The 25,193-nt window shown below is 47.8% G+C and overlaps 1 protein-coding gene across 4 annotated transcripts in view; it reads left to right on the forward strand.

The window, feature by feature from the left end:
- Positions 1-4,304: 4,304 nt before the first annotated feature.
- The window catches only part of IGFN1 (immunoglobulin like and fibronectin type III domain containing 1), a 38,226-nt gene continuing 17,337 nt past the window's right edge, over positions 4,305-25,193 (forward strand). The window contains exons 1-13 of one of the 4 annotated variants that reach the window (XM_039698495.1): positions 4,305-4,622; positions 10,746-10,881; positions 11,047-11,143; positions 15,493-15,561; positions 15,978-16,100; positions 18,450-18,589; positions 19,135-19,234; positions 20,034-20,081; positions 20,686-20,731; positions 21,429-21,603; positions 22,154-22,267; positions 23,453-23,624; positions 24,239-24,511. In XM_039698495.1, the coding sequence (XP_039554429.1) occupies positions 15,543-15,561; positions 15,978-16,100; positions 18,450-18,589; positions 19,135-19,234; positions 20,034-20,081; positions 20,686-20,731; positions 21,429-21,603; positions 22,154-22,267; positions 23,453-23,624; positions 24,239-24,511 (1,210 nt within the window). In that variant the 5' untranslated portion in view covers positions 4,305-4,622; positions 10,746-10,881; positions 11,047-11,143; positions 15,493-15,542. The remainder of the gene's footprint in view (positions 4,623-10,745; positions 10,882-11,046; positions 11,144-15,492; positions 15,562-15,977; positions 16,101-18,449; positions 18,590-19,134; positions 19,235-20,033; positions 20,082-20,685; positions 20,732-21,428; positions 21,604-22,153; positions 22,268-23,452; positions 23,625-24,238; positions 24,512-25,193) is intronic. The other 3 variants (XM_039698492.1, XM_039698496.1, XM_039698497.1) reach the window with 3 other exon arrangements.

Consider the following 25,193-nt stretch of genomic DNA (forward strand, 5'->3'; position numbering starts at 1 on the left):
GTACTCGGTACCTCTTAGGGCTGGATGCTTCAAACTGAGGTGACTTGAAAAATGAAGTTTTGCATCTTCAGGAGCCTGGAAGTGGCTTCGTTTTCTCCCACTGCCTGGGCCAGGCCACATGGCCATCTGACCATGATCTTCCTGGGCACCTCCATTTCTGGGCTTGGCTCATCCCTGGGGCAGAGAAATAACTGGCAGGAGACTCCCGTGGTTGGGCTCTTATTGGGTTCTCAGCTGGTTCAGCCTCACAGCACAGCCCTAGCAAAGAACTACTTTGGCAGAGACTTTTGAGATCTTCCTTGCTGCAACTTTGATCCTAAACAGAAGGATTGCTTCCTGTGACACTTGGGAAAGTCAGCATTAGTGTGAAAGCAGGGTAGAAGCTGCACCTGCAGGGATGAACCTGGGTGAGAACTTTTGTGCTGGAGAGCATTGATCAATTCACTGCATATGCACAGGAATCAAATTAAATTCCTTGGGAAAAGTCTTGCAATGGTTTTGAAAGTCAAGACAGTGGGATCTCATAGATTGTTTCTAGACACTGAGAGAGTGTGGAAGGGAGTAACATCTCAGTTTGGATTTATCAGAACAACAGAAACTCCCAACAAGAAAGGACTTTCCTGTTCAGCTCCAAACTAGGGAGTGGCACATTCATGAAATGGTACAGTTTTCCCTGTCACATGCTGGGGAATGAGAGAAGAGAGAGGTAAATCCCTGTTTGCTTGACTGTCTGTCCATTGCTGGGTGCCTTCCCTGCCTGCTCCCTGCCTCCTCGCAGGGCTCTGCTCCTGCCCTTCCCTGCAGCCATGGACAGGGAGGGTACATGGGCACACCAGTGTTCCTGAGGGCACAGGCTGGCAGAGGGGATAGAGAGACCATCCAGACCTGGAAACCAGCAGGACAGCAGAACCACCATAGGGGCAGGAGAGTTTAGAGAGAGTGGGAGGGGAGGGAGCTGAATTTGAAGTGTGCTGCTGAGAGCCCCAGTTGTGCAAGACTTGGGTGAGCTGATGTGTCACAGAAATGTTCTCCTGGAATCCAGGAACAGGGCTATGAAAGCACTAATTAGGGCCTAATTGCCCTGAGCAACCTCACTTGGGGTCCCTTCCTACACCTCTGCCCAGGGCCAAGGGACTCTCCTTAAACTTAGGCCTCATCTTTCACCCACTTCCTGTGCTTTGCTGCAGTTGCACCAGTTTTCAGGTTTTCCTGAACTGTTGTTTGGCCTTCTCTGGCTGACCTTGGATCTGACTTCTTTCCTGGCCTTTGATGATCACAGGACCATTGATGGGGACAGTTGATGGACCCTGTCACTGTTCCCTCTCTGCTCACCCACTTCAGGTGCTGGGTTGAGTTTACCTGGTCAGTAAGGTTCCTGTCCTGCCTCTGCTGGGGCTGCCCCTTGCACCAGGGAGCAGCTCCCCAACACCCTGCTCTCACAGTAACTTCTCTGCCTCACAGGTCTCCCAGCCCTTTGGTGCAAGGCTGTAGAACAGCTGGGAGGGGAGTTTGGCTTTCCTTCCTGGGAGAGGGTAATGGAGGGGATGGATCCCCTGCACTTTCCCTGGTAGAGTTTCTGTATTTCAGTACCTTTCACTTGGTATCCAGGTGTGTGCTGAGCTCCTGGCTATGGACAGGTCACTCAGCTGCTGGGCTGGTTCTCCACTGGTTCAGCCCCTCCACAGCCAAGACTTCCAGTGCTCCCTGCAGGAGTGAGGCCTTTAAAGGGACAGTGAATTGTACAAGCTCAGGTGTCTGAAGGGACTGTGATGTGTCACACTGGATGGCTGCTTGAGGGATGGCAAATGTAAAAAAAATAGATCTTTGTCCCCTCAGAGAGGTTCTCTGCTGCCAGCTGCATCCTGGGGTGATGTGGATCTCAAACAATGCTGTGGTGTCTGTGTGGGACACTCCTGTCAACACAGTATGCTGGGGGTCAGAAGGCTGTCTGGGATGTGACAATTGTGACAATGGGTACAACTGCCTCTGGTGTCCATGGCCACTTCTTTGGGACTCCACACTGAGCACGAAGCTTGAGAAGAGCACAGAGGAACTTTGTGTTTAGTCTGTCACAGTAAACACTCAGAGTTCTCAATGTTCATGCATTTGTGGGTCATTTCTGTGTTCTGTCCTCATTTAATGGAGAAGTGAGGGGGTTTTGTGCCCTCAGAGCAACTTCTAAAAGACAATTTAATGGCTGCATTCAAACATAAAAGGGGAGAGGGCCAGGGCTGGCTGAGTCAACAGTGTTTGAGCATAATACCCTATGAGAGAGTAACAGAATCTGTCTGTGTCATAAATAACACTGAATGGCTTATTTTGGCAAAGAATTTTCATTCCTGACAAATGCCATTTTGAGACAACCAATAACCACCTGCTGATTTGGGATGAAATTAGAATTTGAATGCTCAGGTCAGCTCAGACATAGTGTTTGGTGGGTTTCCAGTGGAGACTCTCACATGTCTGAAAGGAAATAATCTTTATGAGGCTGTCAGAGGCAAGGGAATACTCAGGCTTACAAATCCTTGCACTGTTTTATTGGGAATGCCCATGTCAGGGGATTGCTAAGTAAAGCACATTACATAAGGCTGCCCTTTGGGGTGCTAAGGTCTCATAACTGGGACATATTTTCAAGTCTATCAGAATGATTTCAGCATCTCCTGACTTGTTAGTACTTCTCTTTTTTTGAAGCAGATGTTTTTTCTCTTCTACTGCAATAAATAGAATCTTCTGTGTTTTCCCGACTGTAAAAGTGCATAAAGGTGTGTAAATGTGATCCTTTGGGATATGTCATTTGCACTTTCTGGCTTAAATCTGTTCCAGTACAAGCTCATCAATTTGTGACCCAGATCTCTCCTCCACGGGAAAGGTGTTTACCTATGGAGGGGCAAGGTAGGAAACTCTGGCTTCTGTGGTATCAAGGGACTGAGAATCTGAACTCCAAAATCTTGTTAATCTAAAGTAAAAATTAGGGAATAATGTTCCCATTTGGAAAGTACACTAAAGTACAGGCAAAGCTTCTGTCCTCCTGGTTCATCTTCCTGCCTTGGCTGTTCCTCTGTACAATGAGTGCTTTTGAAGGCACCTGGGTACAGTTACATCCAGGGCACAACAGGCCCATTGCCTGCTGGGGGAGATTGCTTTCACTGGATAGAAGCAAAACCTTTGGAAATGAGGTTTGCTGTAGGTTCTTCCTCTTGTGTGGGCTGAGGCTGGTGCAGTTCCAGGCAGGTCTCATAGGACAGGGGTTTGCCCACTTTCCAGGATGGAAGAGCTCCAGGTACAGCCTCTCCCACAGGCACATTGGCTTCTTTGAAGAGGACAAGACAGAGAAAGCTGAACTTTATCCTAATCCGCTTTTTAGAAGCACTGCTGTGCTCATGTCTACCTGGAAGTATTGGCCTCTGAAATGACTGTGATTGGCATTCCCCCAGTATGTGGCTGTCCCTGAGATGGGCAATGGGGGCAAGGAAACACCTGGAATATCTGCAACCTGCAGCCCTTTGGGTGACCCTTGGGTGCCCACTGCCCTCTGCAAGCTGAGGAAACTGTGCCTATAACCTCTTCATTCCCTGCCTGGGGTCTTTTACTTTGAGTGTCTGTCTGGTTTTTCTCAAGACTTATCTCCATCACTCCAGGTGACTCTGGATAAATTCTCACAGCAGAGAATTAGTACTACTACAAGTTTGCTGAGGTGTCTGATCTCCATTTCCACCCTGACCTTTTTGTGCCTAATTCCCTGTTAAAGCTGTTTTTATCCAAAGGTGCATGAAGGACTGTAGGTAACAGCAGCTGCCCTTGGCTGTGTAACAGGAGTGCAGTCTCAGACTGGTCAGTGTACACTACAAGTTCACATTAACACTGTGAGATAAATTCACATTAACACTGTGAACTGCTGCTCTGAAGGGGTCTGTCCATCCCTTATAAATCTGACTTTTCAAGGAGTTATTTTTTTAAAAAGAGTGTATGTGAAGAAGCCTCACCTTTAACCATGCTTGGCCACTCACTTTTATCTGAAATTCAATTTATCTGTTCTGTTAAGGACCCTACTTATTCCTGGAATGGGATTCAAACCAGCTGAACTCCGGTTCCCTTTAAAACATTGAGAGCTCTTCAGTTGTGTCAAAGTTTGTAACAAGTTGCTGCGAAGAGGAAACACAATCCACAGACAAAGCACCATCCCACTGACTTGTGAAATGCTGAAGAATTATGTTCATCTCAAATTTGCTCAGCACCATTACTGGAATGGACTGAAATAATAACGAATAGGAGGCAGGTGCCCGGGTGCCCATAAAAATCCCAATCCTCTGGATGTCTCGGAAGCTAACAGCCCTGTGACAGGCGGCCCCGCCCGCGGCGACACCGCGCCGGGACAGCGGCGGAGGGAGGCGGCACCGCCGGACGGACTGCGGAGCTCCGGCCCGGCCCGGCCCGAGGGACCGCACGGAGCCGGCCCGGCCCTGGTGCGGCTGCGGCTGCCACAGCACGCGGCTGGAGGGGACAGCACGCGGCTGGAGAGGACAGCACTCGGCTGGAGAGGACAGCACTCGGCTGGAGAGGACAGCACTCGGCTAGAGGGGACAGCCCGCGGCTGGAGGGGACACCCGGGCTGAGAACCGCAGGTGAGTGCTGGACACCTGCTCCGGACACGGAGCCGTGTTTGTGCGAGCCGTGCTGCGTTTGAGCTCCGTGTGATCGCCTTCACAGGGCAGGGGAGGTGGGTGACACCCCTCGGGGACAGACCCTGCGAGGGGACAGACCCCGCAGAGGGACAGACCCTGCACTGGGACAGACCCTGAGGGGAGACAGACCCTGAGGGGAGACAGACCCCGCACAAGGACAGGCCCCACACAGGGGCAGACCCTGAACTGGGACAGACCCTGCGAGGGGACAGACCCTGCACTGGGACAGACCCTGAGGGGAGACAGACCCTGAACTGGGGCAGTCCCTGAGGAGGCACAGACCCTGCGGGGAGACAGACCGCGCACAGGGACAGACCCTGAACTGGGACAGTCCCTGAGGAGGCACAGACCCTGCGGGGAGACAGACCGCGCACAGGGACAGACCCTGAGGAAGGACAGACCCTGCACTGGGACAGACCCTGAGGGGAGACAGACCCTGAACTGGGGCAGTCCCTGAGGAGGCACAGACCCTGCGGGGAGACAGACCGCGCACAGGGACAGACCCTGCACAGGGACAGACCCTGAGGAGGGACAGACCCTGCCCTGGGACAGACCCCACACAAGGACAGGCCCCACACAGGGACAGACCCTGTAGAGGTACACACCCTGGGAGGTTCATTCCTGCAGAAAGGAGAGCTCAGTGACCCTTCTGTGAAACCACAGGATTCATAGAACAAGTGGGGATGAAAGGAGACAGATGCGCTCTCTTTCTGTTTTTCTCCATTTCCATGTTTTTCTGTATTTCTGGGGTTTTTTTCCCCTATATTTCCATTTTCTGAAGGGAGGTCTAAGCAACCTGATGTTCTTCCCTTGGTGGGGAGTGGAACGAGCTGAGCTTTAAGGTCCCTTCCAACCCAAACCATTCTGTGATTTTATAATTCTGTGATTTTGATTATTTCTCCATTGGATGCTGGCATAATTTTCTGAGGAGAGAAGACAAAGGACTTGGTACGATTCAATGTGAATTAAGTAAAAGTTGTTTATTGTGCTTCTAAACATTGTTTATATTTACTTCTTATCTTGGTTTGTACAGTCAAGTATTGTTTAATTGGTACTTCTGTTGTGTCTATGCATCTTTTGATCGGTAGTTTGACTTTGTTTACAAGGCAAGCACACATCTCTTTCTTAAACTAATTGGTAAATGTTGCATTAGTTTACTCAGGTTGACACCCTTATGTCTGTTAGTAATTTCTTGGCTTCTTCTTTCTTTTTGTAATATTAGCTTTTTATCTATAAAGATGACTTCATTTTTTAGTTCTAGAAGGTTGGGCTGGTTCATTTAGTACATGTCTATTTTCTTGTAAATACGATCTTACAATTTTCTGGCTTAAGATGGCACTTATTTTATTCTGATATTTTAGTGCTGGATAAAGAGAGAGTGTGACAGTGAACAAACTTCAGAAGGAATGGGGCAGCATTCCCAGAAATGTGAGTGTCCTGGCACCTCTGTAGGTGCCAGACATGCACTGGTGCCAGCACAGGTCATGCACTGACAGGACAGTGTTGAGATTAATTCTGGTGTCCCACATAGACAACAGGAAGATAGCACATGCTGTGGCCTCTTGAGGTTCCAGAGAGAATTTCTTACCATTTATTTCAGTGTGAAACTTCCCAGCACATCAGGGAATGCAACATTAAAACAGCTGGTCAGGCCAGGATGGGGCTTGTTTCGCCTGTTGCCACTTGCAGGCTGGGGCACAATAAATCCTGTAATATAAAGAACTCAGAGCTGGGGAGTCTGCTGTGCCTCTGGTTTGAGGCAGAGAGGGGGACAGAGATAAAGCCTTCAATCCCTGGTTGCATTTTATTGTTTAATATGCTGCATGCAGTGAGCTTTGTTAACCCTATGACTGCCTGAGGGGTTGTGTCTGGGAAGTGCTCCCAACACACAGAATTCATTTTAGCTGGAGAGCGACATTTAGCAAAACCCAAGGGCCATGTAAGCTCAGATGGAAGTTGTACAGGCACCCCTTGTTCTCTGCATTCATTAAAGCCCAGAGGGGCTTAAACCCTTGTTCTCTTCTGTGTCTCAAAGGGGGTGGAAATCCAGGTGGAGGGATATGTCTGGTAATAAGCTGATGTTTAATCACATCTTTGGTGAGTCTTTATTAAGTGTCTGTTGCCCACTATTTTGTTTTGTGGATGAAAATGGTAAGTAAATCCAGCCCCAGGATTGGAACATGCAAGGAAGATAGTCATGGGAGCAGCTATTACTGGAAAAAGTGGGAATGTTGGGTTAATAGGCAGCCAGGCTCCAACTAAATCCTAGACTGCTAGCAAACCCCTTCGGTCAGTCATGGATGCAAACACTGAACCAGTGAGAAGAGAACTGAGCAAGAGAACAGAAGGAATTCTCTGTAGTGTGGGAATGAGGGAGCTGATCTGCGCTGTGAAAGCAGAGCACTGGTGCCTCTTGCATTCTTTCCCTTGGTTCTGATCTCCTTGTATTGTGTGAAGGTTCAGTGGACTGCAGTGGGCCTGACCCTGGCTCTGTGTGCCCAGTGACAGCAGCCCTCAGCTTGCAGGTGACAGAGGGACACACTGGCACCTCAGGTGGGGAGGGAATGTCACCCCAGGCTCAAGCTTGAAACAAGTCCCTTCAATTTCTTCTGGACTCTGCACCGTGGATGAACTGGTGTTGAGGGACTGCAATGGGAATGAGCAACTCCCACGGAAAAGAGCAGCAAATACCCAGTAACTGGAACATCACATTTACTTAAATTCCAATGCTGTGGGTATGGAAGACTCACTGGGGCACTCACATGATTGGTGTGACTGTTCCTCACCTGCTGCAGGATATTCTCCTGGGAAAACCAAAATGCTCTTCTGTCACCCAGCTGGCCCCTGGCCTGATCTGAGCACACAATGTCATGTCCCTGTGCTCACACATGACCAGCATGACCAGCACTGCCAGACTCACCTGATGTGGTGTAGTGTGCTGGGTGCTTGGAGAGCTGCAGGTACCTGTAATCTTCACTGAATGTGGGCCTTTATTCCATATTCCATGCCCCTTTTCTTGTATAGTTTTTATGGGATTCTCATTGCTGTTATGTCAAGATGGACTTGGAACACGACCACTGAGCTTTGCACATCTTCACTCATCTCATATGTGAATATTTCTGCCCCAAAGAAGCCTCCCTGCCACCACTTCCACTCTTAGAGCAGTCAGGACTGTCCACCAGACTGCAGGGAAATGGGGCATCTTGGCCTGGTTTTTGATCTTGGTCATTTCATTATGGACTGAAAATCCAGACAGGATTTTGGACCTACCAGGTCTTGGTTTCCTGAGTTCCTGCCCTTTCTGAGCCATGTGGGTGCCAAAGTCTGTAGGAAGAGCTGTGCCAGTTGTCAGTGGTCAGAGTCGGAAGACTTGACACCAATATTCCAAGAAGGGAATTACAGGGAAAACAGAATGTTGGAAGAGTCTTGTTTCCAGTTAAATAAGAGTTTTAAATTCAATCTGAAATAACTGTCCTTCAGCTATTGCCTCTGGACATTTCTTCACCTTAGGTGAATGGCCTCACTTTTAGGGAAAAACGTGTTCCCTCTGCAGGGAAAGCAGTGCCCACTGAGCATCCCAGCCTCGCTGTGACATTCTGCAGGCTCCCAGTGGCACTTGGTGGCTCAGCCCTGGCACACAGGGGTTAACAGGGCCTTGGGTGGGCGGGTGGAAAACAAGCTGAAATGGAAGAAGGTCAAGCTCTTGGAGGAGGTTGCTCTGTTGCAGATGGTTTTAAATTATCAGTCCCCCTGGAGGAGAGGCCCCACGAAAACTGTAAAACCAGGGCTGGAAATGAGGCAAAGCACGATCAGATTTGTGAGATCAGTGGAACAGGAGCAGTTGTGGATCTCCAGGGTCTTGTTAGACCTGTTAGGCCCCACTGTCTGTCTAATTAGGAATTCCTCAGTTGAGACCCAACAGCTAAATGTGATTGGAGACTCAATACCACTGGCACTTTTCTGTGGGGAGCAAATGCCTGGAAAGGGAGAGCACATGCGAAGAGGAACAGCAGAAATCCCTGTGGCCCTGGGTAGCTCAGGCCTCTGGGATAACTCTGCTTCTGCAGCAGCTGAGGAGAGCTGAATTCAGGTTTCAGTGGGCGCAGGGAAATGCTTCCTGTGGGAGCATTCCTAGGCCTTACCCAAAGTGCTGCTCTCTCTGAGACATCTCTGGCAATGGGGTTTATTAAAGGTGCAGCATCCAGTCAGCAAAGCCACAAACTGCTGTCCTGAACCAGCAGGACTGGTGTCTGAGGGAGCATCTTCGGGATGGTCATTGTCCAAAGCAGCTGAAAATGCTGTGGGAGTCCCACATTGCTAGAAAACAGTGGCTGCTACTGAGAGGATTTTCCAGTAGCAGTTCAGATTTCCCAGATCCTTGTTGTCTTATTTTCTTGGCTTGTCAACTTTCAAATGGTTTATATTTCACTTTGTAACTGCTTCTACTTTTATGTCACTGCAAAGGTAGCAGGAAGGATCTTAGCCCAGGCATCAGTTTGAGCAATTCCATTTTCCTCTGTTGACATGCTTTTCTCATGAACTGTGAAACTTTAAACACTTTATTCCTTCTTTCTTTTTGACCAGCAACAATGGTCGAAAAGAAAGAAGGAATAAAGAAAATTACTACAGAATTTAATTTTCACATTTATCTTTTAAATTGTTGGTTGACATGGTGATTCCCAGCCCTGCAAGGGAGAAATTTTTGATACCTGGGTGAGAATCTTCTTTCTCAGGCTAGTAGAAATGATGCTCTTTGTGGTTCTTAGGTCTTGATGCAATCTGACAGGAGTCTAAGCTGTGGCACCGAGGGTTTTCTGTGTGTTCCCTTCCCATTAGCCTGATTTTAAAATTATCATCTTCTCATAGGAAAGCCTTCTTCTGGTTCTGCCAGCACAGACAGCCTGTGAACCATGGCAATCACAGTAAAAACATTTCTCTTGCTACCTTCTGGAGCCAGCCGTTCCTCTCCAATTGAACATGAGATTTAGTATGAATTTGTTCACCCCAAGCAAAGGAAAGCAACGACTGTGGGCTCTCAGGCTGAAGTGAGTGAAAGCAGCCTTCAGGCCAGTCAGGTTTTGTTGCCTGCAGGTCGAGCTTCGGGGAGAAGGGAACTTGCAGTCCCACACTGGCCATCTCTGTGAACATCAGGGACTAAGCAAAAGCCCCTCTGCTTTAGGGGAGCTTTCTGAGCAGAGGAAGGAAGGTTTACAAGGTCTTCAAGGGCAGACAAGAAGCAAAAGATTTGAGGTCACAATGTACTGAACTTGTATATCTAGGTACCTGTCTGTGGAAATCAGAGATCCCATAGTGCTTTGGGTTGGAAGAGAACTTTAAAACCATCTAATTCAAATTCCCTGCCATGGGCAGGGAACCTTCCACTGGTGGAATAAGTGGCCTTGTTTGCTGCTCATGGGAAAGGAATCAGCCTGTGTCTGTATTGGAAGGAAAGGAGCAAACTGAGGTGTGTCTTTTGGCTGTAGCAGTGGAGCTATTCTAAAGCAACTGGATTTCTTTCAGGCCTCTTGGAATAGCACAGACCGAGGAGCTCTTCTGCTGAGGGCCAAGCCCAGGCATGGTTGACCCACCACGGATGCAATAATTCACTGGTTTTACTTCTCTGCTAAAGAATTGTGGTATCTCATAAGGACTCATGGCTTCTGAGTAGGACACACCCATTTGCTGGTGTGGCCTACACAACGTGGTGTACAGCCTGTCCTTTCCTTGGATCTGCACAAGTGTTTGTCCTTCTCTGAGGCCCAAGGGCTTGCACTGGAGATGCAGCGTGGCCTTGACTGATGGTCGCATCTGGGCAGGCTGGCCCTGGCCGTGGCCGGCCTTGCCAAGGGCTCCAGGGCACCTCCCCTGGGCTGGGGGACTGTGGGGCTATAATGAGCCCCCAGAGCTGCTCCAGCTCAGTGTGGAGACACCCAACAGCTCCTGGGCACAGCCTCACCTTCTGCAAGACTGGAGAGGCGTGAGGGGGACAACAGTTTGCTGTTTCTTTTGTCATTTAGTGACATTTACACCAGATGGATAAGGGGCTTATCTTCCTTCCCACAGGTCACTGATATCTGGACCAGGGGACCCACTGGACAGCTATGAAGAGCTCTGTGCTCTGAGTGAACAAAGGCACTGTGGGTCTGGAGACGCAGAGTGACTTCCAGAGGATCCTCCCAGAAGCTCAACCTGTAGAGCGGTGAGTTTTGCCATGTCGCCACTGATTGTGGGGGTGATGCAGAGCTGGGACTGGGAAGTGACACCTTTGTTGTCACACTGAATGTGGGTTTGTGTTGCAGTAGGTCTGGAAATGGTTGTAAACATTCTGGGAGTAGTGGGGTCCTGTGGTGTTTGGCTCCTGCAGGGTACACTGATTTCCCTGGATTTCCCTGGGAAGATGCCAGGCTGTTGAAGATCTGCTGTCATTGCCTCTTGGAGCTGGCAGGGGACTTGTGGCACAGGTACACTGGGGTTCCTACGGGTTTTCATCCTGAACAGTGAGTAGGGATATGTTATCTTTCCTTCCTGGCAGTGAGACACTGTTGTGTTGGCTCTGTGATACTTGCTGTAAATCCATTGCCTGCATCAAAGTCTGTTTCTGTTATGAAAAGTCGATGGGAGTGTTGTGGCCATGGAGAGGCACAGACTGACCAGTTCTCTTGCTGCCATCCCATCCCTGCTGCTCCAAAGGGACATGGATTCACTCTCCTGCTCACTGGTGGGGCTTAATGGCTTTTGCTCCCTTAGAAAATAGGGATGGTGTGTGCCTCCTCTTGGCCTTTGGTATCAGTGCCACTTTCATACATAAATGGGTGCAGGGTATCTAGTTTGTGTTTCTGTGGATCCTGAGCAAGCACTTAGGTCGTGTTCATAATCCCTGGGGCAGAGGAGAAGATCAGGTCAGGTATAGATTTACCAAAGGATAAGTCACACAAAATCTGATCCTTGGGCATTCCTCCCCACTCTGCACAAGACCTCCATTCATCACTGGAGAGCTTGTGACATTCCCGCTGTGACCTGCTCAGAAGTTTTAACGAAGTTTCCTTCTGCAGTTTATTGGCCTTCAGTTCTGTGGTTCTAACCAAATAATTTGAAATTTTCCTTGAAAATTCATCTGAAATGGGAAGACTCAAGCTCAAAATATTACTTCAAGTTAACAAAAAATCACAGAAAGCCAACCCAAAGCTAAAAGAAAACTTCTAGTTGAAATATACTCACCGAGTATCTGGATCTCTGGGGTAAAGCACAGCCAGAATTTGACTGAGCTCACAACAATTTGGTATTTTGTTTAGAACATTTTCTGTGTCAGGACCACCCTGATTTTCATGATTTACAAAGAGAAATTCAAAGATAATTAGAAAGAGAAAAGCTTTGTCAGGGGAGGGTGCTGGCACTGCCCAGGCTCCCCAGGGAATGGGCACGGCCCCGAGGCTGCCAGAGCTCCAGGAGTGTTTGGACAGCACTGCCAGGGATGCCCAGGGTGGGATTGTTGGGGTGTCTGTGCCGGGTTGGATGGTCCCTGTGAGTCCCTTCCAGCTCAGCAGATTCCTTGATATATGCCCCTATGAAAGAAATGCTGCCTCTGTTGCTGATTACTTTACCATCAGTGGTTTAAGTCTGTGCTAATGGCTTTGTCCCCACTGTGTCTGTGCTTGTGCAATGCCCATGGCACACCCCGAGCCTCTGCACCCATCCCCTCCCCATGAACCACTCACTGCGTGCCACTTCCCTACAGGTTTGCCTAATTTTGCTCACCAGTCTGCCAGCAATTATGTCACATCTTGTCTGTGTATTGCACTGTCTGAAGCCTGTAAATAACTCCCTGTGACACCCCCAATACTTACAAATCCTCTGACTCCCAAATGTTTTGCTTATTCACTCAGCTGATTTATGGCCCCAGTACTGGTGTCCAGTCAGGGTCACAGGGAATGGTCTCCTGCTCTGTCTCATCCAGACAGATTGATGAACACACAGGATGAAGGGCACCCTCCCACGCTGCCAGGCTTCTTGCTTTATTTTGGGACATTAAAATTGTTGTCAGTAGCCAAGGGCTTGCTCCAGCTCTGCACTCAAAGCCTCTGTCTCCAGTGGGGATGTCCCTGCAGGTGCAAAGCAGACAGACATCTGCCTGGAATGAGGAATGGCCAACTGGATACCTGAACAAGGCTAATGCATGACAGGGTAGTGTTTTACAGAGGAGTGAGAGTGTTGAGCTGCTTCCAGTGTCATTCTGTTGTGCTGGGGGTGTTAGCAGCATTCACCTGGGGAGGGGTGACTCCCTCTTGGAAGCATTTATTCCATTGAATAAATCATCCTCATTTGGACACCAATGGTTCAAGCACCTGTGAGTCAAGATATGAATTACACTATGACAATTTTTGGAAGCCTTTTGCTGTCTCATTTTAAAAATTCTGTGATTTCTTTTTCTAGATTGAACTGGAGTCAGAACAAAGCTATGATCATTCATGTAACAAGGGAGTAAATTTTTTTAAAGTAAGCAGGGGTAGGTTTTAGTGACTCTGTGCCAACCAGGGTGTTATTTTCTGGTACTTATTTAATACACAAGACCCTGGAAAATGCAACGTGGTTGGATTCATTACACTGAAGGAATGTTCCCTTCATATCCAGCACTGTTATTTTAACCCTGCAATCAATGTGTGGCATTAACATGCTTCCTTCTCATTCTCCAGAAGTCAGGAATTCACAGGAGTTTAAGGACTCACAGGAGCTTATTTTTAATCCAAGTGAATTTCTTAAATCTTTAAGACTCTGTAAAGTCAGCAGTTTATACATACTGCACATAGTGCATGTTGCCCACTTAGAGATGGGACCTGTTACTGCCTGTGCAAACATTGATAGTATTTGGGGGTTTTACCAAACTAGATTTGAATTTAGCCCTCTCTTAGCAGTTTGTGTTATGGTAACACATGTCCACTGTCACACCAGGCTGAGAATGAAACATTCTGACATAAAACATTTGGAGATGTAAGGAAAGGCTTTGGAGCTGAGTTTGTACCATGTTGCTGTTTCAGAGTAGCTGCTCCTCTCCCAGCGTGGAGGAAAGGAGTCTGGAGTAGCAAAGAATAACTGCAAGTGTAACATAAACAGAGCTTAGGGGAAAGCTGCTGCAAGCTGGTGTCAGGTCATCCTGTTTGGTGAGTGTTGTAAGCATCAGGCATTCCAGCTCCAGGAGTGGTGACATGTTTAGGAAGATACAAGAGGCAATAGGGGATTATGTTTGTTGTTAATGCGGTTCAGTACTGTGGAGGACAAATTAAATCCATAAGAGGGTGATCAAGGGCCTCTAAAAATCTCAGCCATTCACTGTGCAATGCCCTGCCCGGGGCAGGAGAGGGTGCCCTGGAATCAGCTTCTTTTCAGTTCAGTTTTGTGTCTTTTCCTTCCCACAAGCTCCTCATTCCCTTCATTCCCAAGTTCTAAGACATCTCCCAAGGCTTTACAGAAGTAACTGTGTGATGTACCAGAATAGCAGCATACAGATGAAATGCAAACTCCTTGTTGTGGTGGGAGCAGCAGAGGACATCCAGATCAGGTAGGACGGGACAGGAGGGAGGGCTTGGCTGGTGCTCACACAGCCCTCTCCCATTTCCCAGTGCTGTTGTCTCAGTGCATTTCCACTGAGGCCAGGGAGGCTCACAGGGATGTCAGCTATTGCTGAGATTTATAGTGTGTGCAGAGCCCCAAAACAAGATTTGTGGTAAGGACAAAATGGAGACAGTGATTTTTTGTAGGGAGGTATCTGTGGCTCTTTGCAGCTGCTGAATAATGGCAAAACACATTTTGGTTCAGAAGCTGACCCAGAGGTACTGTGAGTGACACTCTCTTTGGCCTGGGCATGGTTTATCCAGCACAAATTATTTTTGCTCACTAGGTTGTCTCTTACCTTTAGCTGAAACCAATTCTCACCCAGACAATGCAGCTTGGAGTGAATGTGTGACAAGGAGATGTCACCCGTATGTTTTCATCAGGTGCCAGGTGACAGAGCTCAGCTGGATGAATGTCTGGTGTAGGTGTGCTCCCAAAGTCCCTGTGCCTTTCAAAGCTGATGGAAGTTGCATGTTCCTGTGTCCTTCTGTTGACTGAAGGAGTGCAGAGCATAAGCAGCACTAATGCCACAGGCAATCCAATCTAATTGCTCTTTCAGAGCTGCAGTAACTCTATAGTTCCTGAGCATCTCTCACATGACAGAGAATCTGCTTTCCCAGCTTGCTGCAGGGCAGGGATGTGTTACATTACACATTGTCCAATTTAAAATACAGGGAAAGAGACTCCTTTGGCAGAAGGTCCCCTGAATGATCCATAACAATAACTCCTTGATGCCAAGCTCACACTTCACCATTCCCTTCTAAAGGCTTCTTGTCTGCTCTCAGGTCTGTTGCTAATTTAACCAAGCTAAATGAGATCAGGATGTACCTCTGCTCCATGCCCCAGTTTAGACATCCATCTCTGTGGTTTTCTTCTCAGCAACTGCTCTTGCCATCCATCAGAACCCACCACGTGAGTGCCATGTGGTGAATGTTTGCCTGAAACACGAGAGGAGGTCTTTAGAGGAAAGCCAGGTGACACAGAGGGATGCCACTGGATGTGTACATTTTCCATTCAGCCCTGCTAATCATCCTCATACCCAGGTTGTGTTGGGCATGACAGGCTGATTGGCAGGTCTGCCTCTACTTGGCTGCAAGGATGTGGCAAGTGAGGAAGGACAAACTTGTCACTAAAGGGAGCAGTGTTAAGGTCTGTCCTTTCCCTTGCAAACTGTAAATAATGAAGGTATTTGTCTTTTTCAAAGGAGAACTTGTAATCTGTTTGTGCTGACCCCGGAAAGCTGAGCAAAGCATCATGAGCAGCAATCAGACAGGTGAGAGAACAGACATGGTTCTGGGGAATATTCCCCTGGCAATAGCCCCTGCTTGCTTCTCTAGCTTGGAGATGGCACGGACTGACCCATGCCAGATTTTGTATTTGGAACAAGAACTGATCCAAAGCTCTCCCTGCCCAAGCCATCAATGTGAGCCAAGGTGGTCCTGGATTAGGACTTTGATTGCAGAATTTCTTACTTGGCACAACTTTGCCAACACCACCACAAAATCCCACACCTTAGTCCCCAAGCCTTGGGACACATTTACAGCCTGTGGCACTGGAATAGGTGGGACCTTTGTGGTCCAAGAGGAGCTAGGCAGGAGCAGTTATTGCTCTGCTGAGGCAATGCAGAGAGAGAGATTCTTTCTAAAGGACAGACATGTAAATTGAATGTATTTTTTCTTGATTTTCTAGTAAAAATCTTCAAGAAATCTGCTATCCCAGGAGTTGTTGTCACTCAGTTTGTGAATGATGTTCCACAAGGATGCAGTACACCTGATTTTGAGAAGAAACCACTCACTTTGACACTGCAGGAAGGTGAGATTTGATAAACAGGCAAAGCCACAGATTTGGGGGTTTGACTCCATGTCCTACCTACATGAAAAAATTATCATGATTACATCTAGTGAGTTTCAAAACTGATTTGACATGACCACAAAAAAAAGCATTGTGTGGCTGAAGTTTTGTTACACTGATGACAATTCCATCAGTACTCACAAAGGTCTCCTGAGTTGTCACTATGTGTATGCAAGACCAACATCTGGCTCTTATGTGTACAGCAAATCTGGTGAATTCTGCAGGAAGCTCTCACAGTAAGAATTTTGCAGCAAAAGATTAAGCACAATGAAAAAGCTGTTGGGTTTTTTTTTTTTATGTGTACAGCAAATCTGGTGAATTCTGCAGGAAGCTCTCACAGTAAGAATTTTGCAGCAAAAGATTGAGCACAATGAAAAAGCTGTTGGTTTTTTTTTTTTGTTTTGTTTTCCTGTTGAAAGAATTTGTGCTCAGCACTAAAATCAGCTGCTTTTAAAGAAGTATATGCTGCCTGGAGGTGCTGTTTAGGCTGTTTAGGCTATAGCAGCCTTCCAGTGCCTAAAAGGGCTCCAGGGGAGATGAAAAAGGGCCTGGAGTGCCAGGACAAGGAGAATGGCTTCCCACTGCCAGAGGGCAGGGTTAGGTGGGATATTGGGAAGGAATTCTTGGCTATGAGGATGGGCAGGCCCTGGCACAGGGTGCCCAGAGCAGCTGTGGCTGCCCCTGGATCCCTGGAAGTGTCCAAGGCCAGGTTGGATGGGGCTTGGAGCACTCTGGGCTAGTGGAAGGTGTCCCTGCCCGTGACAGGGGGTGGGATGGGATGAGCTTTGAGGTCCCTCCTACCCAGGCCATTCCATGGTTCTGTGATGATTCTGTAAGGAAAAACATAAGGATCTTGCACAGAGCACAGAGCAGGCAGCTGATGAGCCAAGAACAGGAATCAAGAGCCTCCCAGAGGTCTCTCTGCACCTGCAGAGAGTCCTTTTGTTTTGGGTTTTGTTTTTTTTTTGTTGGTGTGGAGTGGCCTGAGAACATCGTGTAGCTCCTCTTCCCTGCCAGGACTGAACCAGCACCTTGGATTTCGGTGTTCCACACTCACCTGTGGATTTCCAGGAACCACTGAGGTTTCATGAAGGAGCACAGTGGCCTCTAGTGGAACCTGTCCCTCTTCCTCCTCCTCCACCTGCACGTTTCATGCACTACCCAAGGCCCCTGGCTAAGTTTTCACCTGTCTGTATTTTCACCTGTGTAAATTTTCCAAGTTACTTCATTTTCAGCAGGCTCTTTGTGCATTCAGGTTGGTCACTGCAGTTCTGTGTCTGTGTAGAGGCACCACGAGGGCCTTTAATTCTATCATCACCCCACTGTGTTCAGTGCGTGGCTGAGCTGATTCTGCTGGCTGGGTGGACTGTGACAGATGGCAAGCATGGCAAAGTGCAGCCAAAGTGGCTAAAATGTAATACAGGGATAACAAACTGCAATCAGACTTCAATGAGAGATAGTACTGCAATCTCAAAGGCTGGAAAAGGTCTTTTGGTAAGGATTTGTTGGCAGGAACTTGTTCCATCAAATAAGTTTGGTGGTGGTGACTGCAGAAAGGTGTGAGAAATATTGCCAGACTTTACAGGGAGAATCTTTGCACAGTGTTGGTCACCTGAAGACCAAGAGTATTAAAAAATAATAGAGAGTGGTCATTTCCACCCTGAGGTGTTTCCATGGCTAACTCACGTCCATTTCTATTCCCACTCACCCACACAAGTCACGTCTCTGATTGTTTCCCAGTGTTCCCTGTGGTTTTGGAGCCTGTTGGAGGAGGTTTTTACTGGGCCATGGGAGAGCTGTTGGAGGTTTCTGTGGTGGGGATGCTGGTACTCAGGTTCCTGGGGAGCAGGGATGAAGGAGAGGAACTCCCTTCTTTTCTCCCTCCCTTGTCACTTCAAACAGCAGAGCCTGGTGGGTTTGGAGTGCAAGGTGGTGCCAGTTAAAGATTGGAGACACAGTGGGATTTGATAGAGAATATGTATGATGAGAAGGGATTTGGACATTTCATGAGTAAAAAGCAAGTCTGGGTTGAACTTGCTGTCAGGCTTCTGATTTCAGTGATGGCCAGAGATGTCAGCAGCCCCGTCTGGCAGGGTAATGCCACATTTTAAAGGCCTTTTATGACTGAATACACACAAAACCTGAATTATTGATGTGCAAAAGAAGATGTTATTTTTGAAGAATGTTTCCACATAAAATAACAGAAATTACTCACTCTGGGGATCATTCTTTATTTGAAAAGGGGCCAGGCCTGAGTGTCCTCATATCCAAGCCTGTCTTAAATAACCAAATTCTTGTCTCTTTTCAAAGGCAAAAATGCCATTTTCAGAGCTGTGGTCAAAGGTGTCCCAGCTCCTGAGGTGAAATGGTCACGTACACGGAAAGGAATGGATGATCCTGCCAAATATGAAACGTCCTTCAATAGTGCTACAAATGAATTCATTCTGCAGGTAAAGATCAAATATTTCAGAAAGGAGTTGTGGAACTGAGAGAAATGGACAGGAAAAACCTGCAGTGGGATGAGGGGAAGCAGAGGGGCAGCCCCAGTCTCTGCTCTCTGTGAGCTGGGACAGGACCCAGGGAAGGGCTGGAGCTGTGTCAGGGCAGGTCAGGTTGGATTTCAGGAAAGGTTCTTCCCCAGAGGGTGCTGGCACTGCCCAGGCTCCCCAGGGAATGGGCACAGCCCTGAGGCTGCCAGAGCTCCACGAGTGTTTGTACAGCACTGCCAGGGATGCCCAGGGTGGGATTGTTGGAGTGTCCTGTCCAGGAGCTGGACTAGATGATCCTGTGGGTCCCTTCAAACTCAGGGTATTCCATGATTCTACATATCCCCAGCTCTGAGATAACACACAGATAAGCAAACAAAGCTTTTTAGAGCCCTTCTGGGAACAGGAGAAGCCTCTAAGGTGCCACTGATTAGCTGCTTTATGAGAAGCTGAAGGTGAACTGAACCCCAGCCCTTTCTGTGAGCAGTTTCTGTGCTCTCCCTTTGAAGATCAAGAGCCTGGTTCTGGATGACAGTGATTTGTATCGCTGCTGTGCTGTCAATGCCTACGGAGAGGCCTCGTGCTCTGCTGGCCTCAGGATCATCCAAGGTAGGACTGGAGCTCTGGGCTCCACTGGCCCCCGTGGTCCCAGCCAGGGGCTGTGCTGTTCCCTGGGCTGGGTGTCCAGGACTTTGTCTGGCTATTTTGGTGTGAAGGTTTGGTACTGGAGATCTTTTGGTGGCTCCCTAACATTGTGAGCTTTAAGGCAAGGGAGAAGAAAGTGGAATTGTGCCCACTGCACTGGTCCATAATCAGATACCCTGATTTAGTGCTGATCTGCCCCAGTCCTTCCTTTATGGTGTTGAATGAATCAGCCCTTTGGGAGGGATCCATCCCTCTGCAGCTGTCTCTGCACCTCATTCCTGCTTCTGTCATAGTCAGTGCAGAGAAATGGCCACTTGCTGGGTCAGATATAACTGATCTTCTTGGAATCCACTTGAGCAGAAGATGGATTATATCTAAGTGTCCATGTCACCTCTGTGCCTTTCAAGTAAGTTTAGAAGGCACCTATCTACTGTTGTTATTTCCATCTTGGCTTCCCATCTCTAAAACAAGATGTTGATATTTCCTCCTATTGCTTAGACCATAAAATTGGTAGGGCAACAATGCTCTCCTCCTCTGTATGGAGTCTCCAGCAAGCATAGAATCAATGGCAATATAAATACCACCTTTATAGATGGAGTTTCCTGAGAGCAAATGTCAGATTGACAAGGAAATCCAAACTGGGATTCCCTCTTGCACTGGTGACAGATACAGTGGTTTCATGGCTCATTGGTTCACTGCTGTTAATCTAATCTTGTTCATCCTATAGTTTGTTTTTCTTCTGTTTTCTCTTACAAATGATCAGTTGGCTTTAAGAGGAAGGCAAAATATGTTCCTGTTCATGCTGCTGATGGTAAGTTAAAGATCTATATGTATATTATTGGGGAGGGCAGAGAGAAAAATACTCTGTCTGTCACGATGGTAAGTTAAAGACCTATATGTATATTATATTATTGGGGAGGGCAGAGAGAAACTCTGTCTGTCATGCTATTGCTACCCCAAACTTGTAAAGATTGGAGTAAGAGAAGGATTAATGAGCCTCTAATGTTCTGTCATCTCTGTCTGCTTGCTCTTTACCTTTTGCTAAAGTGATGATTTTAGACAGTTTTGGGCTGTTCTAATTAGTGATGGTGGAATCATTAGGAAAGGAAAAAGGGATTTGGGGATGTTAAGCACATCTGGATCAAACTTGTTAGCATGGCTGACAATAGTGGATCTCTAGAGGGAAGCCCTTTAGGGAGAGATAAACTTCACTGGCACTCAAAGGATGAGCATGGCAGTGAGAACTGACTAAGTTTCACGACAGTTTTTTGTTAAAGCATGAAAAAAACACCAGAGGAAGAGACCTCAGCAGAATGACCTGTTGTCACTGGCTATTCTGCATTATCTACTTTGGGGAGGTGCATTTCACAGTGCTGGGTATGTGACTGTAAGTTGCTTCCCCTGTCTTGTAACAGAGCTCAAGAAGACACTCCTGGACTCCAGGAAGATGCTGAGGAAGAGGTAAGGCTCTGGAGTGAGGGCCATGTTCTCACTTCTGGATGTTTCTGAGTGCTAGGGGACAGCTCCAGAGACCTTCAGGGCTACACTTCTTGTGTCCAAAGTTGTGGTGAGACTCCCTGTGGAGAGACAGGTCAGAACAGTTTGGCACTGCCAGCTGGACTGAGATAAACACAAGGTTCCAGCCTCATTTTGAGGGGTATTTCCTCTGCACCACAAGAGGCTGTGTTTCTCTGCTTCCTGTGCTTAGCTCACAAGTAGCTTCCCATCCAAAGAACAACTCTTGATGCACTGATGGCTCTGGCTGCCCAGGGGCTGAGCTCTGGCTCCCAGCCCAGCTGTACTGCCAGGTGCACAGGGCAGAATCCTTCCCTTCCCAGATGGGAAGCTCTAAGGATTGTCTGCTGATAATGATCTCTGTGCAGAATCCTGAACTGTGCTAGGCAGGTACCTGGCCTGGGCCAAACTGTGCCAGACCCCCTGGTGATAATTCAGTAGGGTGGAAGCTGTTCCCTGGCACCATTTAATTTGTAGTACAGATGCAGAAAGCCTGCTCTGGAAGAGTCCCAGTCTTTCCTGCACCTACAGGGCCAAGTGAACTACAGGAATGATGGAGAGAGATAAAAGAGAATTAGGGATAGAAAAGCAGGACATTTTGTTGTCCATGAAAATGTCTGAATGGTTTCCCCCTGGTTCTCAGGGCTGCAGCACCAAAACCAAAGCCCCTGGACAAAGAAGCTGTGTGGCAGCTGCTGCTGAATGCAGATAGGAGAGATTATGAGAAAATCTGTATGAAATATGGAATTGCTGACTTCCGTGGGATGCTGAGGAAGCTGCAGGAGATGAGGAAAGAAACAGAGAGTGAACAAGACAAGGTAAATAAACTGAAACCACTCATTTTTAACAAATTGCAGCTTCTGAAAACAGGCTATATCTTCCTAAATTGCTTTGGAGATGAAAATTTTGTTGTATGACAGTGATTTATGACAATATTTTAAAGAAGTTCCACTTTTTTACTCATGCAAGTGAAAATGCTAATGAATTTCTTGAAGCTCAGTTCACAGATTTTAGGAGATACTAACCACAGGGGTATTCAGTTGTCTCTGATAAGAATTTGGACCCCAAATTAAAAATTATATGTCCAAGAGTAAAAATTTGCCTTCACATACAGGGGCATGTAGAGAACAGGATGGGCAGTGTGGGAGTGGCCAGGAGGCAACACATAAAAAATCATTTATATACAGGAGGAAACTGTGGCAACTTACAGACACTGCCACTCACTGTACCAGAACTGTGACTTACAGATACTTCTACTACATAATGTTAGGTAGCTCTTTAAAGTAGATTTCATATTAATTCAACAGCTTAAGAACTTTTGTCATGGCAGCTTTATCATTTACTAGGTTCTTCAATATTTCTTTGCAGTTAATTCACAGTCTCAAAAACTTTGAACACATCAAAGTCAACAAGGAGGGAAATGCTACATTCAGCCTGGAGATGGAGCTGAAAAACAGCAACAGCAACGTTTACCTGCTCAAGGTGAGGGGGATGAGTTGGGCAGCAGCAGCTCAGAGCAGTCCCTCAGGTGTTCTACAAAAAAAGGCTTCATCTGCTAGGCAGTGGCTGAGAGCAAATAAATGCCTTAAGGTTGTCTGTCTTTTGCAGATCCCTGCTTGGTTAGGGAGCAGGGTGGGTGTGGGGTGATCTTTGGTGGTGGATATCCCTGTCGATTTGTAGATCCAAGTACAGAGCATGCAATCAGTTACTGACATCCTTGTGTCTTCATCAAATGCATAGAACAGTTGAGTTGGCTTTTAAAAGGGACCTTTTAAAGGACCTTAAAACATTCCACCTTCTGCCATGGGCAGGGACACCTTCCACTATCCCAGGTTGCCCCAAGCCCTGTCCAGCCTTGCCTTGGACACTGCCAGGGATGGAGTAGCCACAGGTTCTCTGGGGATCCTGTGCCAGGGGCTCCCCACCCTCATGGGGAAAGCTACTTTCTTATATCTAATCTGGCCCTCCTTCAGTTTAAGACCATCACCCCAACAGTGTCTTTCAGGCTGCAGAAATTCTGCATTTTCATATAAATTTTATTCACTTTCTCAAGTGTATTATTGCACTATAACTCCCTCTGTGAAAGAAGATCTCAGAGATATAAAACATTCCCTCTAGATCCGTAGTCCCCTAGATGGAGTCTGAAGGTACTCAGTGCTGGGTGTGTTTTTCTGAAAGTTAATTTTTAGTCAAATTGTGGTTAGAGGCTTTAATCCAGGGGAAATCAGAATGCCCTGAAGGGAAGGGCAGGCTAACTATGAATCTTCCGGATCATGAAGTCGATGAGCCACAATTTGGACAATGTAACCCAAGTGTGCTACAGAAAGTGGTGAACTTTCCTGCTCATCCAGCTATGAGGATGCTGAAATCTAGAAAAAAAGTGCTTTGTCTTTGTAGCTGCAAGAACTATGTATTAATTAAGCTTCAGACCCTTATGTGGGTAGCCAAGAGCTGCTGTTTTGCTGAGTTTCAGAGCCTGATGCCCTGCTCTGTGCAGGATTCACTGCCCAGACAGTGCCTGTGTACTGCAAAGAGCCCTGGGCCCTGTGAGGTTACTCATTTTGATCAACAAGGGGATTGTAGCACCAGCCTGTCCTGATGTGTTGAAATGCCTGGCACTGGTTGAGCCTTTGTGAGGACACTCCTCCCCTGCCCTCCCCTGGCCAGGACGGCGAGCGGCTCCGGTACGGGACAGGGGACGAGTACAGGAAGCACTGCCTGCGGAGAGTTGGGAGGAGGTACTACTTCACTGTCAACGATGTGCAGCCAGAGGATGCAGGGGTGTACCAGGTCAGGGTGGAGGACGTCCCTGTCTTCTCAACTGAACTGGATGCTCAAGGTAAGGAAGTCCGTTTGATGAATATGGTGTGCAATTGTGACAAAAGTTGGATTTTTTTGCTGGAAAAAAATATTGTGTCTAGGAGCAAGTGCAAAGCTCAGTAACTCCTGACCACCACAAAGGATTGGTTTTGTGCTGCCCAGGAAGGACTCCTTGTCTGGCACGGGTGAAAAGGAGCAGGAGGGTGATGAAGTGCTTTGGGTGCTGCATTTGCAGTCCAAAGGAGCAGGCCGAACCAGACCTGCCAGTCTGGCTGTGGGTGACAGTGAGCACACTCCTAAACCTAACCCATATTACAGTTTGCTTCTGTGAGTTTAGATTAATAACAAACTCAATCCGAGTATCACACTGCAGGAACACATCAATGACTGCAGACTGGAAGCACATCAGTGCTGGGAGGTACAAATGTCTCAGAAGATAATAAAGACAAAAATCTACTTTTCTGCTTTTCTGCAGAATTGGGCACTGAAGCACATCTGAGTTTTTCCTTTTTCTCAGTAACCCAGTGCTCAGAGGCACAACAACCTCCTGTTCTTTCCTCCTTCAGCTGTAACAATTTTCCTTGGAGCACGGAGGTGGCTGTTTCCTTCCCATAGCTCTCGGTTTCCCTGCAGCCATCCCGGCGCGGTTCCGGCAGCCGCTCTCCGACGTGCGCTGTGCCGAGGCCGGGGACGCCGAGTTCCAGTGTGTGCTGTGCACGCCCTGCCACCAGCCCCTGTGGCTGCACAAAAGCCACCCCCTGCAGGCCGGTGACAAGCACCAGATCTCTGTGACACCTGATGGCCTGACCCACAAGCTGATTGTCAGGAACGTGGGGCCCTCGGACAGCGGCCTGTACACGCTCGACGCGGGACAGGGCTCCTCCAGCGCCTGGCTCCTCGTGGAATGTGAGTGGTTGGCAGCAGGCTGTTCCCATGCTGTGTTGGCACAAAACATTCTTCTCGCTGCCTGATGGCTCAGGGAGATGTTGCTCTGCTGGGAAATTAATTGCTGAGCCTCTACGTCCAAAATTATGGCTGAGAAAACTGAGGGTGTTCAGTGTGGAGAAGATGAGAGTCCAGGGAGACCTTGGAGCCCCTTCCAGGGCCTAAAGGGGATCCAGGAGAACTGCAGAGGGACTTCAGAAAAGGGATGGAGGAACAGGGCAAGGGGGAATGGCTTCCCACTGCCAGAGGGCAGAGTTAGATGGGATATTGAGAAGGAATTCTTGGCTGTGAGGGTGGTGAGGCCCTGGCCTCACCAGAGAGGTTGTGGCTGCTCCATCCCTGGAAGTGGCTGAGGCCAGGCTGGAGAGGGCTTGGAGCATCCTGGGATATGGAAGGGTCCCTGCCCATGTTAGGGGGCAGAATGAGATGAGTCTTAAGGTCCCTTCCCATCCAAAGCATTTTGTCATTCCATTATTCTAAATCCTGTTTGGAAAAATGAATGTCTGGTTAGACCCTCTTTCCTCTTCAAATGAGACCAACTTTTCCCCTTTTAATTAGTCCTGACAAATCCTATTGGCTTGTTTGCTTTACAGCTATGATGAAGTAGCACATTCTCCATCAGTTATTGGAAAAATGCTCCCCA

This window comes from Passer montanus, unplaced genomic scaffold, assembly GCF_014805655.1.
Source record: "Passer montanus isolate IOZ18808 unplaced genomic scaffold, ASM1480565v1 scaffold127, whole genome shotgun sequence".
Lineage (NCBI taxonomy): Eukaryota > Metazoa > Chordata > Aves > Passeriformes > Passeridae > Passer > Passer montanus.